This window comes from Podarcis liolepis (genome assembly GCF_965112155.1).
Source record: "Podarcis liolepis genome assembly, chromosome: 6".
Classification (NCBI taxonomy): domain Eukaryota; kingdom Metazoa; phylum Chordata; class Lepidosauria; order Squamata; family Lacertidae; genus Podarcis; species Podarcis liolepis.
In genome coordinates, this window is record NC_139559.1 from 55993462 (window position 1) to 56008265 (window position 14804).

Sequence of the window (14804 nt, forward strand, 5' to 3'; positions counted from 1 at the left end):
AGTTGCAATATACAACCTCGATAATTCTGAGAACCCAACTTCCTGTAAGGTTGAGAGGAGAGGTTCACTGTTGCTGTTTAAATGGCTTCATCAGCTCCATCTCTATGTGGGAATCTTCATAAATATCAAACAGCTTTTGTTTTCAGCAGTACAGAGTAAGAAGCTGCTCATTTAATTTCTGAAGATGTTTTTGATTATGGCCATTGGTTTTGGTTGCTTGAAGGACAGTTAAACTGTGAGTCTTGTCTGTTATGTTTACTCAGAAGCAAGTCCCACTGGTTTCATTGGAGCTTACTTCCAGGCAAGATTGCGGCCTTGAATGTGAAAAATTGTTGTTGTTGTTTAGTCATTTAGTCGTGTCCGACTCTTTGTGACCCCATGGACCAGAGCATGCCAGGCACTGCCTCCCGCAGTTTGGTCAAACTCATGCTGGTAGCTTCGAGAACACTATCCAACCATCTCATCCTCTGGAATGTGAAAAATAACATCAAGTAATTGGATGGACCGCAATGCCTCATTAGCTTTTATTTGTAATAGACCTATGTATTTCGTGAAATATTGTCTGTCTTTTGTATTAACTAAAAATTAACTAATTTGTTTAATGCCAATTGCACTCTCATTTTTCATACCACCATAACAGAAAATAAGTATGGTGGAGCAAGACTGTGGGGATGAGAGAAGTGGCAGGAGCCAACATTCTGTCAGTCTGGATTACTGATATCTGGTTAAGAAGAAAACGTATATAAGCCGCATTCAGCATCTTGCCTATACAGACCTCTGGGTGTTTAGTTCTGTTTGTTTTTTGTTTTATACAATGCTTGTAAGGATTGTTCTGCTCTATGGTAGCAACTAGTAACTAAACTGAATGGACATATTAAAACTGAATGAAGGCATATTGGCAGCCATGTTTGTATACTGTTGAGTCCATTCTATCACCCTCATTAATTTCTTTATGGCCTCTAGAGAAGCCACACTCAACTTGCTCCCACTTAAAGTTTGCATTTTACAGAGGGTGGTGGTATCTGGTCATGTCATGGCTCACTGACTTGCTTAAATAAATTGATTTCCTTGGATCTGTTCTGGTTCAAATCCCAGGCATGAACTTCACTAGCTGACCTTACAGGGTTCCTCTGATGATAAAATAAGAGAGCAAAAGGAAAGGTGGCTATAAATATTTTTTGAAAAAATTGTTTTGTCTGGAAATACTTAGTAAAATACCACCCAATATATATATAACTCATCTAACAATATGTTCCAGTAATTTACTAAATGTGTACTCCAGAAGAACGATAGCAAACAGTTATAACATGCTTTACAAATTGTTGCTGCCGATTTCCTTATCATTTAAAGTGGCTTTTCTTTCATTATTTCATTACAGATCAATACTTTATTGAGCAAGGAATGAAATCTGAAAAGGTTGTTTGTAACCACAGCATTGAAAAAAGCAGCTTCCACAGTTTCATCGACAAATCCAATACTATTTGGCTCTGCTGCTATTTGTCAGGTAACCAAATTTATCAAATGCAGAAAAGCCCAGGATTTCACTAGCTCAGATTGGCCAGAAAGTCCCATTTCACCCCAAATAGGAGGAAAAAGACACCAGTTGTGTTGTCATAGCATCAGAGCCAGGGTCTTCGTTCCTGGTCCTGTGAACTGCTGTGCCCATGACGCAGCTCATGGGATTGTTATGAAGAGATTTCCTCTTATAAATGCCACAGAAGGTGTCTGTGAAAAAAAAACACAGTAAAGAATCAGGCTTTCATTTAGCTGCTCAACTATGGCTAGAGAAACCCAACTTGAGCCATGCAGGTGTTAATGTTTGCATTACATCTAAAAAAAGAAAGAAAAACAATCATAAAGATTCTTTGGCACCCAGGCCTAAATGGCATGTATATGGAACTAAAGGTCAGTTCGTACAACCCTGGAAGCACAGCAGAGTGTGGGCTGACTGAAGGAGCGTTACAGGGTTGCCCAAGGTACCCTTGTCATCAGAGTGCATTGCCATGAGTTCAGTTTGCCAACAATTTCATGTGGCGCTGTGCATTTCTGACTCATGACCCCAATACGTGGTGAAATCTCAGGAAAAAATGCAGCGCAGACCAGTTCCTTATTATTCCCTCCCCAAAGCTAAGTACCATTGATAAGTGGGCTTTCCATAGCTCTTTGCTTTGCAGTTTGAAAAGAGTATATTCATTGTGCATATATATATATATATATAGAGAGAGAGAGAGCTTTTCCTCTAGTTTTCATCACTGTGACCAAAGGTCTGGGAGATTACTACATCGTATTTCACATCCTTTCTCACTTTTGTACATCTATATTACTGGCCAATAGGAAAACCCATTTGGATTTCTTTTTAAAGGACAATTTTCTCTACAGACAAGTGTGTGCTTTCCTAGACATTCCCTCTTATAATATTTATTTATTATTACATTCATATACCATCTAAAGGTGGTGTACATGGTTCTCCTACTCCCTATTTCATCCCCACAACAACTCTGTTGTGGGAGCTTCATATCTGCTCAAGGTACTATTTGTCTTTTTAAAAAAGAAAAGGAATTAAATTTTCTTTTAGTTTTGATTTATTTATTTATATAATGAGCATTTTTCTTTCTTTTGTTAAAATCAATATGGGGTGGGGGTGGGAACAGAGCCTAGCTCTTGGAGATAAGTCATTTCAAGTTAAAATGATTCCGCTCACAGCTATGGTATTCCCTGTTTTGCTGCTGTTATGTAATAGTGAGAGAAAACAAGAGAATACACCGTATATGCTTTGGATCTACATACACTCATAATGCAAACAACCCCCAGTGCTTTGTAAGATTCATTTTTTTATGTTTGGTTACTGTCAATTAACACATAAACTTTAATGTGTTCCTACAGCAATCTGCATTGTATTGATTTTTTTTTTTAAAGAGTATGCCACTTTGAAAAAACGCTTTTCAGATAAATGCAGGCTAGAACAAAACAAACATCTCAAATCAATTTATAATGTAAGAAAACTATGCTGGAACAGACCAATGGCCTACCTAGTTCATATTTCAAGAGGCCAAATAGATGCCTCTGGGAAGACCACAAGCGGGCCATGGGCAGAATAGCAGTCACTTGCTCATGTTCCCCAACCAGCAACTGGTATTCAGATGTGTACTGCCTCTGTTAATGGGTGATATATAAACCAGTAGTGATGTTTGTGATGGGGCAGACTCATGCTTCAAACATGGCAGCACTGCAGCTTACCCGGATATGCTGTGGGGCAGCCAGGTGAGGGCTACACAGGTGCACCTGTGGCAATGCTGGATTGGGCAGTGGCAGCCTCTGTGGTGCAACTGTGCAGGTCCAACCTCACCACCACTTTTCCCTGTTTGAGTAAGCAGCTGTTCATGCTGGTTTTGGGAGGGTGGCTCCATTGCATCGCATGTGCTGCCACTGATGTGGCCCTTACGACCAGTAGTTATTGATAGCCTAATCCTCTATGAATTTCTCTAATCCCCTAGTAAAGCCAACCAAGTTGGTTTTCATCACTACACTTTGTGTAAGTGGATTCTGTGCAATGTGAGAAGAATTATTTCCTTCTGACTGTCCTGAGTTTCTTACTGTTCAGCCTAATGGGATGATTCTGGGTTCTAGCATTATGAGGGGAGAAGATAAACTCATTTCCCACTTTCTCAGCACTATGTGCAATTGTATACCCATTTATCATGTCCATTTGCCTTTTTGTGCAAAATCCTTTTTTATGTATGCAGAACAGTTGGTCATTCCTCCACAAAGAACTGAATAGTAAAAGAAATTCCAATAACTGCTAAATATCAGCATGAGTCACTTTGGAAACTTTTAGATAAAACTCATTTGACCATCTCTAAAATATTTGGTGTGATGTTGCTGCTGTTTTATAATATAGAACAACTATATTTATTCCACTGTTAAAAAACAGAAAAGGGATAAAATAGCACAAAATGAGAAAGGATATTTTGTATTTTGTTCGAACCTGTTTGGTTAAATGCTAGTGTGTGCCGGATCATGGCCTTAGTGATTACATTGGTTAATTAATGTTTATTATTTTAGTGATAGCAATTGCTTGCATGTCACATTGAATATAATTTTGCCAGAAAAGCCACCTAGAAGTTTTTTGTTACTTAGTTTAACAAGAGAAAAAGAGTTACTGTTAACTTGGTGGCCTTTGTTAAGAGTACATTACTTCAGAAATATCTTGCTTTTCTAATACAGTAACCCAATATATTTTATATCACGTGCTTTTATTTGCATAGAGTATGTACTCATTATTAACCTTTCAGCCATATTCTCTATTTAAAAAAAAAAAAAACTATACAATGCCAATTTTTTTTAAAAAAATACTCTGGAGGTTAAAATAGCAAGTGCTGTATACAATATGCCCTTTCCCCTTCCTTGAAGCATAAAAAACCTATTTGTACTTGAACTGAGACACCAGTGTAGTTGCTTATTAAACCACTAAAGCTACACAAGCTAGAGGAAAGTCTAAGAATCAGGGTTTCACACACTGTCTGCATGGATTGTATAATCTCAATAACACAATTGTGTTCTGTTTGGCAATTGTGTCAAATGAAGAAATATGCTATTGGGAATCTAGTAATGACAAAAACAATAATGAGCCATATGGCAGATTGTTTATATTTCCCCAGGGCATGCAATAGCTATATTTCTGACATACACACAAAGACTGTTATAGAATACTGTCTTTTCAAGTGAAGAAATAAAAAAGAGCAGATTGTGAAAAAGCAGATTACTGACAGTTTTCTTTGTAACTTAAAAACAGAAAGCATTATTGAAATGAAACCAGTTGAGCAGATCTAAGAGAGTTGCATTTGGCCTCAATATTTTTGGTGAGAGGAAGCATACACACCAGTGCTATGTCCTTCTATACAATCTTTGAAGCAAAGAGAGTCAAGGCTGAAGAAGCTTTATGATAGCTGCAGGCAGATGAACCCAGAGGGATGTTTCACAGCTAACCTCACAAACGTAACTTACACAATGAAGGTGCTGGAGAAACAAAGCCAGCAACTGCCTTTAAAGTTGCATCTCAACTGCTATCTTGAATATTTGGTCTGAAAATAATAACAGCAACAATTGTTATTTGGGGTTGAGTTTCATTCAGCCCTTTAGAACAGATTTGGGGGGAGTGTGGGTCATGTGGGCGAGAGCAGGGCCGGATTTAGGTTTGATGAGGCCCTAAGCTACTGAAGGTAATGGGACCCTTTATATGTCCAGCTGTCCTTTGTCAACAACAAATTGTTGCTGTTTTTTGTGTTGAATATATGCTGTAGGGTACTGTATTTTTCGCCCCATAGGACGCACTTTCCCCCCTCCAAAAATGAAGGGGAAATGTGTGTGCGTCCTATGGGCCGAATGCAGGCTTTCGCTGAAGCCTGGAGAGTGAAAGGCACCGACCCCTCTCGCTCTCCAGGCTTCAGGAACCTATCTGCAAGCCTTGCAAGCCCGGTGGGAGTTCCCGCGGGCTCACAAGGCTTGCGGGCGGCAGCCTGCAGCCCGAAGCACGGGGCGCCCTCCGGAGGGTGCCCTGTGCTTCGGGCAGGTGTGCGCAAGGCTTGGGGCAGCAGCCGCGGCTGGGGGGGATTTTTTTTTATTCATTTCCCCCCAAAAAACCGAGGTGCGTTCTATGGGCCGGTGCGCCCTATAGGACGAAAAATACGGTAATTTATGGACCTAATAGTTATCCAAAGCCATTTTATTTGTTTTTTATGTATACCCAGTTTTTTTCCTTTAAAATTTTTGGGGCCCCCCAAGAGAGTGGGTCCCTAAGCTATAGCTTGTTTAGCTCATACGTAAATCCGGCACTGGAGGGATGAGGAAGAGGGAGTTCTGTGGCGTTAAGCATAAATCCTTGCTCTGACAGGGCATAGTTGGATACTGCCCAGTACTGATATACCTTGCCCTCCTTTTGCAGTAGCAATACTTTGGGCATCTTACAAGCTGTTAAAATTACCAAATAAACAAACCCCAAAAGAATAAACTACTAAAATATAAAGAGAGACAAGTGCTGAGGATAAAAACTTCTCAGGCAGGAGTCTAGTCCACTAAACACTATTGAAAATGGCAGGCCAAAAGCCTGCCAGAATGATCGCTCCCCGCATAAAACGGGGGGGGGGGGCCTTTGCATGGACGCGCACAGCCCCTGGATCTGGAGCGGCTCCATCAGCATAGGCTTGGCTTTGCCTTCTCTCAGGTGGGAGGTCTCCGCCTACCTCAGTTAGTTGTCCAATCCCACCTGGGGGAAGCGTTGCCAAGGAGACCAGGCCAGGTAGGGGAGGGATAACCTGCCCACACAATAGAGGGAGGCTCTTACCTGGGAATCCTCACTTGGCTCCAGAGTCAAGGCATTCCAGAAAAGAAATGCCTTGACTAACTGACAAGAAAAGCGAGAGAGAGAGAGAGAGAGAGAGAGAGAGAGAGAGAGAGAGAGAGGTCCAATCCGACCTCCACTGTCAGTTCAGACAAGGGGCTCTTTTGCACCTCAACTGACAGGGCACCCCCCAATGTGTATAAAACATAGTTCCCCTGATGTACTTTTTATTTTACATCAGAGTGTCCTAGGCCTTGTTCCCATGTGAGAAAATGGTCTCCTTCTTACCCATGATATTTGCTCAGTTTTTTTAATTCTCAGAGGCCTATGGATAAGAGTATGAATTATCCACTATGAGTCTAGCATTAAACTGATCCACTTCACTAGAAGCTGTCAAGAGCCATCAGTCAATAGCCTGCTTGGGCCTGTATCCCAAGCTAGTCACTGAGTCGGCTTGTGGGATTTATCAGATGCCACTTTTTAAGATGAGTCAAGCAGCATAAAATATGCAACAGTGTGCTTAACAATACCTGTTGTCAGTAGAGTTTGTCATTTGACTGGCATCGATTATTTGGCACTGTGTGAGTGAAGTTTATCTCATTTGTGTCATATTAGTAACTAGTGGTTCTACTAAGAATAGACAAAACAATAATATTTAGTTTTCAATTATTTACATTGATTTGTTAACACTATAGTGGTTTTTTTAAAAAAAAAAATTAAAATTAAGCAAATTTGCAATGTACGGTAACTGGGCCAGATTCAACTAACTAGGTGTGCTTGTGGGAGTCAGCACAGCAAGTCCTGATAATGCAATGGGACTTTCTCCTCTTTCTTCCCTCTGTGCATCCTGCACCCCCCCCCAAAAAAACCCCTCCCCTCTGCTCTCCCTAGAACACTGTCAGCGCAAGCTCTCCTTCCCCCTCTACAAAGTAGTTGGAAGAGCACGGTGTTTAATTCCTCCTGCTGCTTCTCAGCTTTTCAGTAATTAATACAGTTAGTTTGGTTTTATCTGCATAGTAGCCATAGGCCTTAACAGAAATTCAAGACCCAATGTACGCATCTACGGAGACCTAGTTTTCACACAAAGAAAATTTCTATCCATGGTATTCATGTCCATATTTACAGTGTTACAGTTTCATTCTCAGACTTCTTTGGGTTGCTGAACCGTTGAGTGACTGGGATGAACTGAAATGACAGCTCTATAACAATATGGCTGTAGTGGAATCCCCTTTTGTAAGGGTGGCAGGAAACAAACGGCAGTATTGACAAGACCAAATTGTCCCAGAGTTGAGTTTGTGCCAACAGCTACTGCCTCTGAAATTACTGCCTTTTTACTTCTTCAGCCAAGGTGGCTCCTGGAAGTCTATTTGCTTTAAGAACTGTATGCTGCTAACACATGTAGTACATTCTGACCATGATTCCACTAAAGAGGTAGTACCTAGACGGCAAGCAGGCAGTCTTACCTTTCTCCTTGACTTCTATATAAGCTCTGAGCATCAGCATATTATGATATTAACTACTAAGGGAAATTGATGTGGGGTTTGTGTTTTCCTCCTGAGATATAGAGGCTCCAAGTACAAATAAAAAACAGCTGACCCCTCACAGGCTAGTCCCAATTCCTCCTGCCCCCCTGCCACTGCTATTTGTAATTAAAAACAGAGGTATAGTCATTCATTTCCATTGTAAATGGTAGTTTGCCCTAAGCCTGGAAACCAATGCTAATATTACAATAATATTGACTGCCAGTTTGTGTTCTTTTGTTCTTTTTGCTGGTGACCTGTTTCTGCAAATTATAATCCATTTCTTTTAATTGTGATATGTAGACATTGAAACAGTTTGTTTTTAAAAAGTGGGAAATAGATATCATATCTACCAATATACTTGTACTTATTTCCTGTGTTTAGATGTAGCCACAGTAATCCTAATACCACAATGACTAGAACGTATAGCTGAAAGCGCAGCCCTCTGTAAATCATCGTGTATCAAAATGAAATATACACATCCTACAGGATGCTACTACAACTCTAAATTCCTTCCTGTTAGCAATATGCATATATTTTTTAAAGTTTTTGTGCTGCACTAAGCATTGTCCATGGAACTTCACTATTGTGAAATACACTGCAGTATAAAACAAGTAGGTTATCACCAATAATTATTATTTTTCTAAATTGTTACATGTAAAAAACGTTCTATAGTCATAGAGACTGTGGGTGTTTCCAGCTCTGGCAGCACTTAGTCCTGGCCTATTCTTATTTGGTCATTGCAAGCTGTATGAGGAATTGCACTTTTCTTTTCACATATTGAGAGTTATAGCTATCTCTCTTTCTCTCTCTCTCTCTTTCTCTTTCTCTTTCTCTCTCTCTCTCTCTCTCTGCTTTCTTCTACATTCCACAGAGGGTGTCAAACAACTGTGTGGATGCCAAAGGAACAATTAACCAGAGTATGCCATTTTTTATGCCATTTGTTCCAGATCAATTTTAAAAAATAATTTCTGAAGTGCTCTTTAAATTTCTAAGCTATCGTTGATACTTTGGCATTAAGGAGGAAACAGTAAAAATGGGGGAGGGGATTCATGTGTTGATAAAATGGTGTTAACTGGAAAGGCTCTGTGTTTGCGTGTGCGCACACACTGTTCTTATTTAGTTTTTTAATATGTGCTAAAGTACTTTAAAAAATTAAGCACTATTGCTTAAGTATTTCAAATTATTTAAGGCAAAAGATTGATAATGAAATGATAATTTTAAAAAGTATGGCTAAAATGGCACACACTTGGCACCATTTGGATAGGTGCTAAACTGGAATGGCTTGGTGTCTATACTACCTAGTAAGCACCTTCCCATATGCAATCTTGATATTCAACAGAGAATGGGCCTCTTGAAATTGTCCTGAGTTTGAATTGTTTTGGGCCCACAGAGACAAGTTATTAGCAGCTGATCCCTAGCCTGGAACTTTGTATCTGGTGACATGCCAAAGCTTAGGCTAGGAATTTCCCCCAAATGCATATTGTAGTGATCGGTGATGATGAGTGCAGAGCCATTTCAGTTTTCTGTTTGTAAGTGTTTAAATTCCACGTTTTATGCATTTTGCAAATGCAGTTTTTAAAACTGATGTTTGTCATCTTAAGCCTAAGGGATAGGGTGGGTGTGAAATCAAACTAAATGGTATCATAATTCCATATAATATTTAATCATTAACAATAGCTCTTTACAGTGTGTTTATGTCTAATACATTATTGTTACATTATGCATTTCTCATCTCTCTCTCTCTCTCTCTGTGTGTCTGTAATATTACAGTCCTTCATGGCTTAAGAGTGAACAACATGATACACCCAGAGCCAAGATCATATCCCCTTCTGTTTTATTACTTGTTTGACAGAGCACCACCTTGTGGACAATAAAAAGCTACTGGTAAAAGTCAGTTAAGATCATCACCACTCTGCAGCTGGTATATTTTTTTTAACTATTTCAGAAATGATTCTGTACATAATATTCAATATTAAGTAGCAGAGCTATACGATGAGGCTATGTTAGTCTTATTTGAACTCCGGTTCTTGAAGCCATGTACCGCTGTTCCTATATGAGATGACAAAAGGCTGAAAAGCTACAAAAATGGAGAGAACTCTGCAAACATAAAACAAGCCGATTAGTTCTAGAGGACAAAACTGAAAGTTATTAACAATTAAGAGGCATTTGAGTTCCTTTACATTGTACATTTTTCACTAAAGCCTTTCCCAGAAGACCTACACAATGGTAATTTTGTTCCTCTAATTACTAATAAGTTAGAAGCCTTGTTTATGTCTGGCTTATCAATCTTAGTCAACCTTTTGGCTCCTTGTCATGTTGCATCAGGTCTAGTATGGCAAGGTATATAGACAAAATCTTTATATTTTTATATACCTGTGGAAAATAATATTGCATATACCTATACTGGTCAGTGGTACTACTCACCACTGTTCATGGCAGTGTTCAGCCCTCTGTAAAGCTGAACAGGAATTACCCGTTTATTAAAAATCCAGACCGTTATGAAATCCAAGGAATTGCCGGGGAAATAGCCTATGTCAATATGTCAGGGCCACAGTGTATTATGGCTTGCTCTTGGAGTGGCTGGGACTTTGGGGGGTATTTGTATTGGCTCTTCTTCAATGACTATTGGGTTTCCTGTTGGGTTGGTGGTATTTTTCCTGCATGAATAATTTTCCTTTACACCAGACTCTGAGTGTTGTTTAAGGTTTTTGATACGCTGCTACAGTTTAGTTGTATTAACTTTTCAGATGTCAGATTTTTCAAAGTACAAGTAGTTTTACCATTCAAACAGCAATTGAAATCCTGTTCACATTTACTTGGGAGTAAATCAGCAATCATGTTTTCCTTCTGGGAGCTCAGAGGAGATGCTCATGAGTCTTTTAAAATCAGCTATGAAGAGGCTTGAGTTGTCAACCAAACTTCCATGGTAGTGAGACCAAACTGGACATGGTAGTGGGCCAAACTGGACATGACAAGAAATCAGTGATTGCAATTTTTATGTAAAAGGTATAAAATTAAAAACAGCAGCTCCTGCAAGCCTAGGCCTGAATTAAAACTGCAGCACGGGGGGGCGGGGCTTAAATCCTTCTTAAGATGATATTTGCTATGAAGGGGGGTGAACTGGAGTTATGTTAGGAAGTCCCAGGAGGTCTGAGCCTAAGTACAGTAAATAAAAAAGTCATCAAGTGTGCTAAGCCCTCTATGGAGCCCAATTGTGCTTTTTCTTTTGCAGCCTGCTTGCTGGGCCAGGTGTCCAAATTGTAAGGTGTACCCTGTGGATCAGATGTTGTGTGTTAGGCCAGAGAATTAGCTAGCAAGATTGCCACAGTCATATGTTTTGGTTGTGGGACATCTTTGAGAGAAGGCAGCTTTTTGTTAGTAAGACAGCTTGGAGGAAAGGGTTTACCCCCATCCCTTAATTGCCAGTCTGGAATGGGGCATGAGTGTGTTCTATAGTTTTATTGCCAGTTATACCTCACCATATCTATCTATCCATGAATTATCTCTAACAAATTCAATATAAAATGGACAATGACTTACCATACAAACACAAGAACTGATATAAACTCATTATTTCCATATTCACATTCATTGCACTTTTGTTTAATAAGTAGATGTATCATGTGTTTGACCTTACATGCTGCTTGTGCCTGAGACCTTTGACATGCATGGGACATTCTGGGTCTCCTCAGAGTAACATTGTGGTTTTGCTGGCCTGCAAAAGTAGGAACGCTTTTCTTAGCTACAGACATTACTGTTGCCTTATCTTACCAGTGTGGGCTTACTAGGTGGGCTATGCTGTATTTTACAGTGCAACCCTAACCATGCCTATTCAAAATAAAAAAATTCCTTCCAGTAGCACCTTAAAGACCAACTAAGTACTTAGTACTAAGTACTTAGTTGGTCTTTAAGGTGCTACTGGAAGGATTTTTTTTATTTTGACTATGGCAGACCAACACGGCTACCTATCTGTAACATGCCTATTCAGAAATTAATCCTATTGAGTTTGATAGGGTTTACTTCCAGGCAAATGGGACTAGGAATGCAACCATAGACTGCAATCCCTGATCTTCTAGGCTAGTAATGTTTTTACTGCTGAGGTATTGTGTCTCAGCAATGCCATTCATCTTTCCCTGCCACCTTCTTCACTCCTCCACAGATTCCCAGGTACTCACACAGAGGAATAATACATTGTAGGTGATGCAGTTGCTTCTGTATTTCCATATAGAGATTTCCCATCCTATCAGCGTCCCCGCTGATTATTACAGCCCGATGAATTCAAGTGTGTTTGGGAGTTGCAAAGGCTCCCCTATGGATCTGTGTGATAAAAGCTCTAGAAAAGGTTGCTCCCTTTAGGGTGGTCTGTAGCAGCAGTAAACTGGTAATGAAAATATTAACGAGAGACTTGATCACTTCTTTTGAGCCAAGCACAACATAGCCATAACAGCTGCAGGCTCCAACTGTTTTCAACTGTCAGGCCCGCTCAGCCTGTTCCATTCCAACAATCACAGCAGCGACGGCTGTGGAACATACCATTTACAACAACTCTACCTCTACACCAGCCAGGAGGAAGCCATGCTGAGCACTAGATCCCTTATGGCTACACTGCTGGTTCTGGTGCCAGTCACAGGGTCTCCTGTTCTGGGCCATCTGCTTGTCCTTTGGGAAGTGTGGCCAGGTGAGAGGAAGGCATAGAGTCACAGCTGGGAATGGGGTTTGCGAAATGAAACTAGGGGGCTCCTTCCTTGCTCACTCTGTCCCTGGTATTTGAAAGGAAAAAATGGGAGGACTGTGTGGTATGGGCTTGAAGTCATGGGTAGCATTTATTTGGTGGGACTGAGGTTTTAGGGGCCTGCCCTCAACGCAGTAAGCATGGCAGGGGTATATATTGACTTCAATACCTTCTCCAAGTTTCATAGGCACTGCCATTTCCCAACAATATAAATCTAGAGTCACTCTGACTTTCAAACCTGAGAATTAAAGGAAACTTTATATTTCAGACATAACAAAAATCATTATCCGTTAGATACCGCTGCCAGACCCATTGTGGAATTCACATAGATACAAAGTCAAATCTGAATTAAACAAACAAGAAAAAAACCAATAGTAATTCTGAGATGTCTCAAATGAATCTACATTAAATTACCAGTGTGTTTATCCTTTATGTTTCCTACCAAATAGGGAACTGCTGGCAGTTCCAATCTCCTTATAGGCAGGCTTTCCTCTTGATTTGGGTACAGTGGTGCCCCGCAAGACGAATGCCTCGCAAGACGAAAAACTCGCTAGACGAAAGGGTTTTTCGGTTTTGTGTTGCTTCGCTAGACGAATTTCCCCATGGGCTTGCTTCGCAAGACGAAAACGTCTTGCACTTTTTTTAAAAAGCCGCTTGAAGAGGCGCAGTTGCGACGGACCGTGCTTCGCAAGACGAAAAGCATAGCAAGACGAAAAGACTCGCGGAACGAATTATTTTCGTCTTGCGAGGCACCACTGTATATTTTAATGCCTGCTGTGATAGCTGATTAGAAATATAATCTGTTGTAACTTCCCTCAGTGTCTAACCCATAGGTAGGCAAACTAAGGCCCGTGGGCCGGATCAGGCCCAATTGCCTTCTGGATCCGGCCCACAGATGGTCCAGGGATCGCCGCAGGGATTGCCAGCACACGAATACTTTCCCTCTCCCTCACATGGCGGCAGTGGCGGCACCTTCTACCTCCCTCCTGATTTCTCCCCTCCCTGCCTAGAAGAGGAAGGGGGCTGGGCTTCGAGTGGCTGCCATTTTAACCAGCCCCTCTCCGGAGCCCTTTCACGCGCCGCTCATCATCCCTCCACTGCCACCAGCCCCTGCCACTCGTAAGACACAGGTAAGCAGCCACTGGAGCTCATGGTGCTCTTGCATCCCCCCCCCAAATATATATAATCCGGCCCCCCACAAGGTCTGAGGGACAGTGGACTGGCCCCCTGCTGAAAAAGTTTGCTGACCCCTGGTCTAACCTGTGACACTCCAGATGTTGTTGGATTACAATGCCCATCATCCCAGGCCATTGTCTGTGATTGGCTGAGACTGATGGGAGTTGGAGTCCATCAACAGCAGGAGGTCCACTGCCTAAGGCTGTAATCCTGGTGCCACTTGGTTGGGAGTGAATTACATTGAATTCAATAGGAATTACTTCTGAGCAGACATGGCTTGGATTGCACTGGGCCATGGGGTTGCAGTAAGGGGTGTGGCAGATTGGGGGTCACGATGCCTCGCTACTTCCCCAGCTCCAGCAGCATGGTAAGCTGTAGCAATTCTTCTTTTAGCAGGGGGGCTCTGCCTCACCACATGCACCATTAGTGGTTACTGGTCTTATTGGTGAAAGGGATGCTGAGGGGAAAAGTCCCCCTTTTTGCATAGCATCTAAAACAGGCGCTTCATGGAGACCCTGTCTAGGCACCGTGTCTCTGTGTCAAGCTACACTATGATGTATGACAAAGAGAGACAGAAGGCATCATGTGGCTTTTACAGTTATGACAATCCTAGTCCTTATCAGTTGTTGTCATTTTAGTTTTTTATTTATACTTTTCAAATTTATACATTTCATTAGTTTTACAATCAATTTGACATTCCAAAATTTGACTTCCTTCCCCCTCTTTCTGTGGTTTTTAAATTTTATTTCTTAATATCTTCTGCATATCCAAGTTCATTTAATTTACTCATGTAATTATCTACTGTAAATATATACTCTTATAAAACTGCAGGTTATGACACTAATCCTCCTAATGTTTTTTTTTTATCTGTTTACAATTTATCTGTAAATATTCAACAAACAATTTCCATTCTTTTATAAAAAGTTTGTTATCTTGATTTCTTATTCTTCTGGTAAGTTTCGCCATTTCTGCATATTCCATAAGTTTTTGTATCCATTCTTCCTTTACTGGGACTCTTGTTTCTTTCCACTTATAG

General features: G+C 40.8%; 1 protein-coding gene and 1 long non-coding RNA gene across 8 annotated transcripts in view; one reads left to right on the plus strand and one right to left on the minus strand.

The window, feature by feature from the left end:
- Positions 1-14804, plus strand: part of LOC310709628 (uncharacterized protein) — a 37868-nt gene that overhangs the window by 7218 nt on the left and 15846 nt on the right. For 2 of the 4 annotated variants that reach the window (XM_083509527.1, XM_083509525.1), the window contains exon 2: positions 1379-1504. The exons of 1 other annotated variant lie outside the window; for it this stretch is intronic. In XM_083509527.1, coding sequence (XP_083365653.1) covers positions 1402-1504 — 103 coding nt within the window. In that variant the 5' untranslated portion in view covers positions 1379-1401. Of the gene's footprint in view, positions 1-1378; positions 1505-12406; positions 12539-14804 lie in introns of those variants that run through there. One more of the 4 variants, XM_083509526.1, reaches the window with a different exon arrangement.
- On the minus strand, positions 1498-12140 carry LOC310709720. Of its 4 annotated transcripts, XR_014527628.1 has the most exons (5): positions 12036-12140; positions 11498-11575; positions 5005-5081; positions 3030-3153; positions 1498-1725 (listed from the first exon to the last, which is right to left on the minus strand). It is a non-coding gene; the product is annotated as an uncharacterized lncRNA (long non-coding RNA). The 4 variants fall into 4 exon arrangements; XR_014527627.1 differs by lacking the exon at positions 3030-3153; XR_014527626.1 differs by lacking the exons at positions 3030-3153; positions 5005-5081.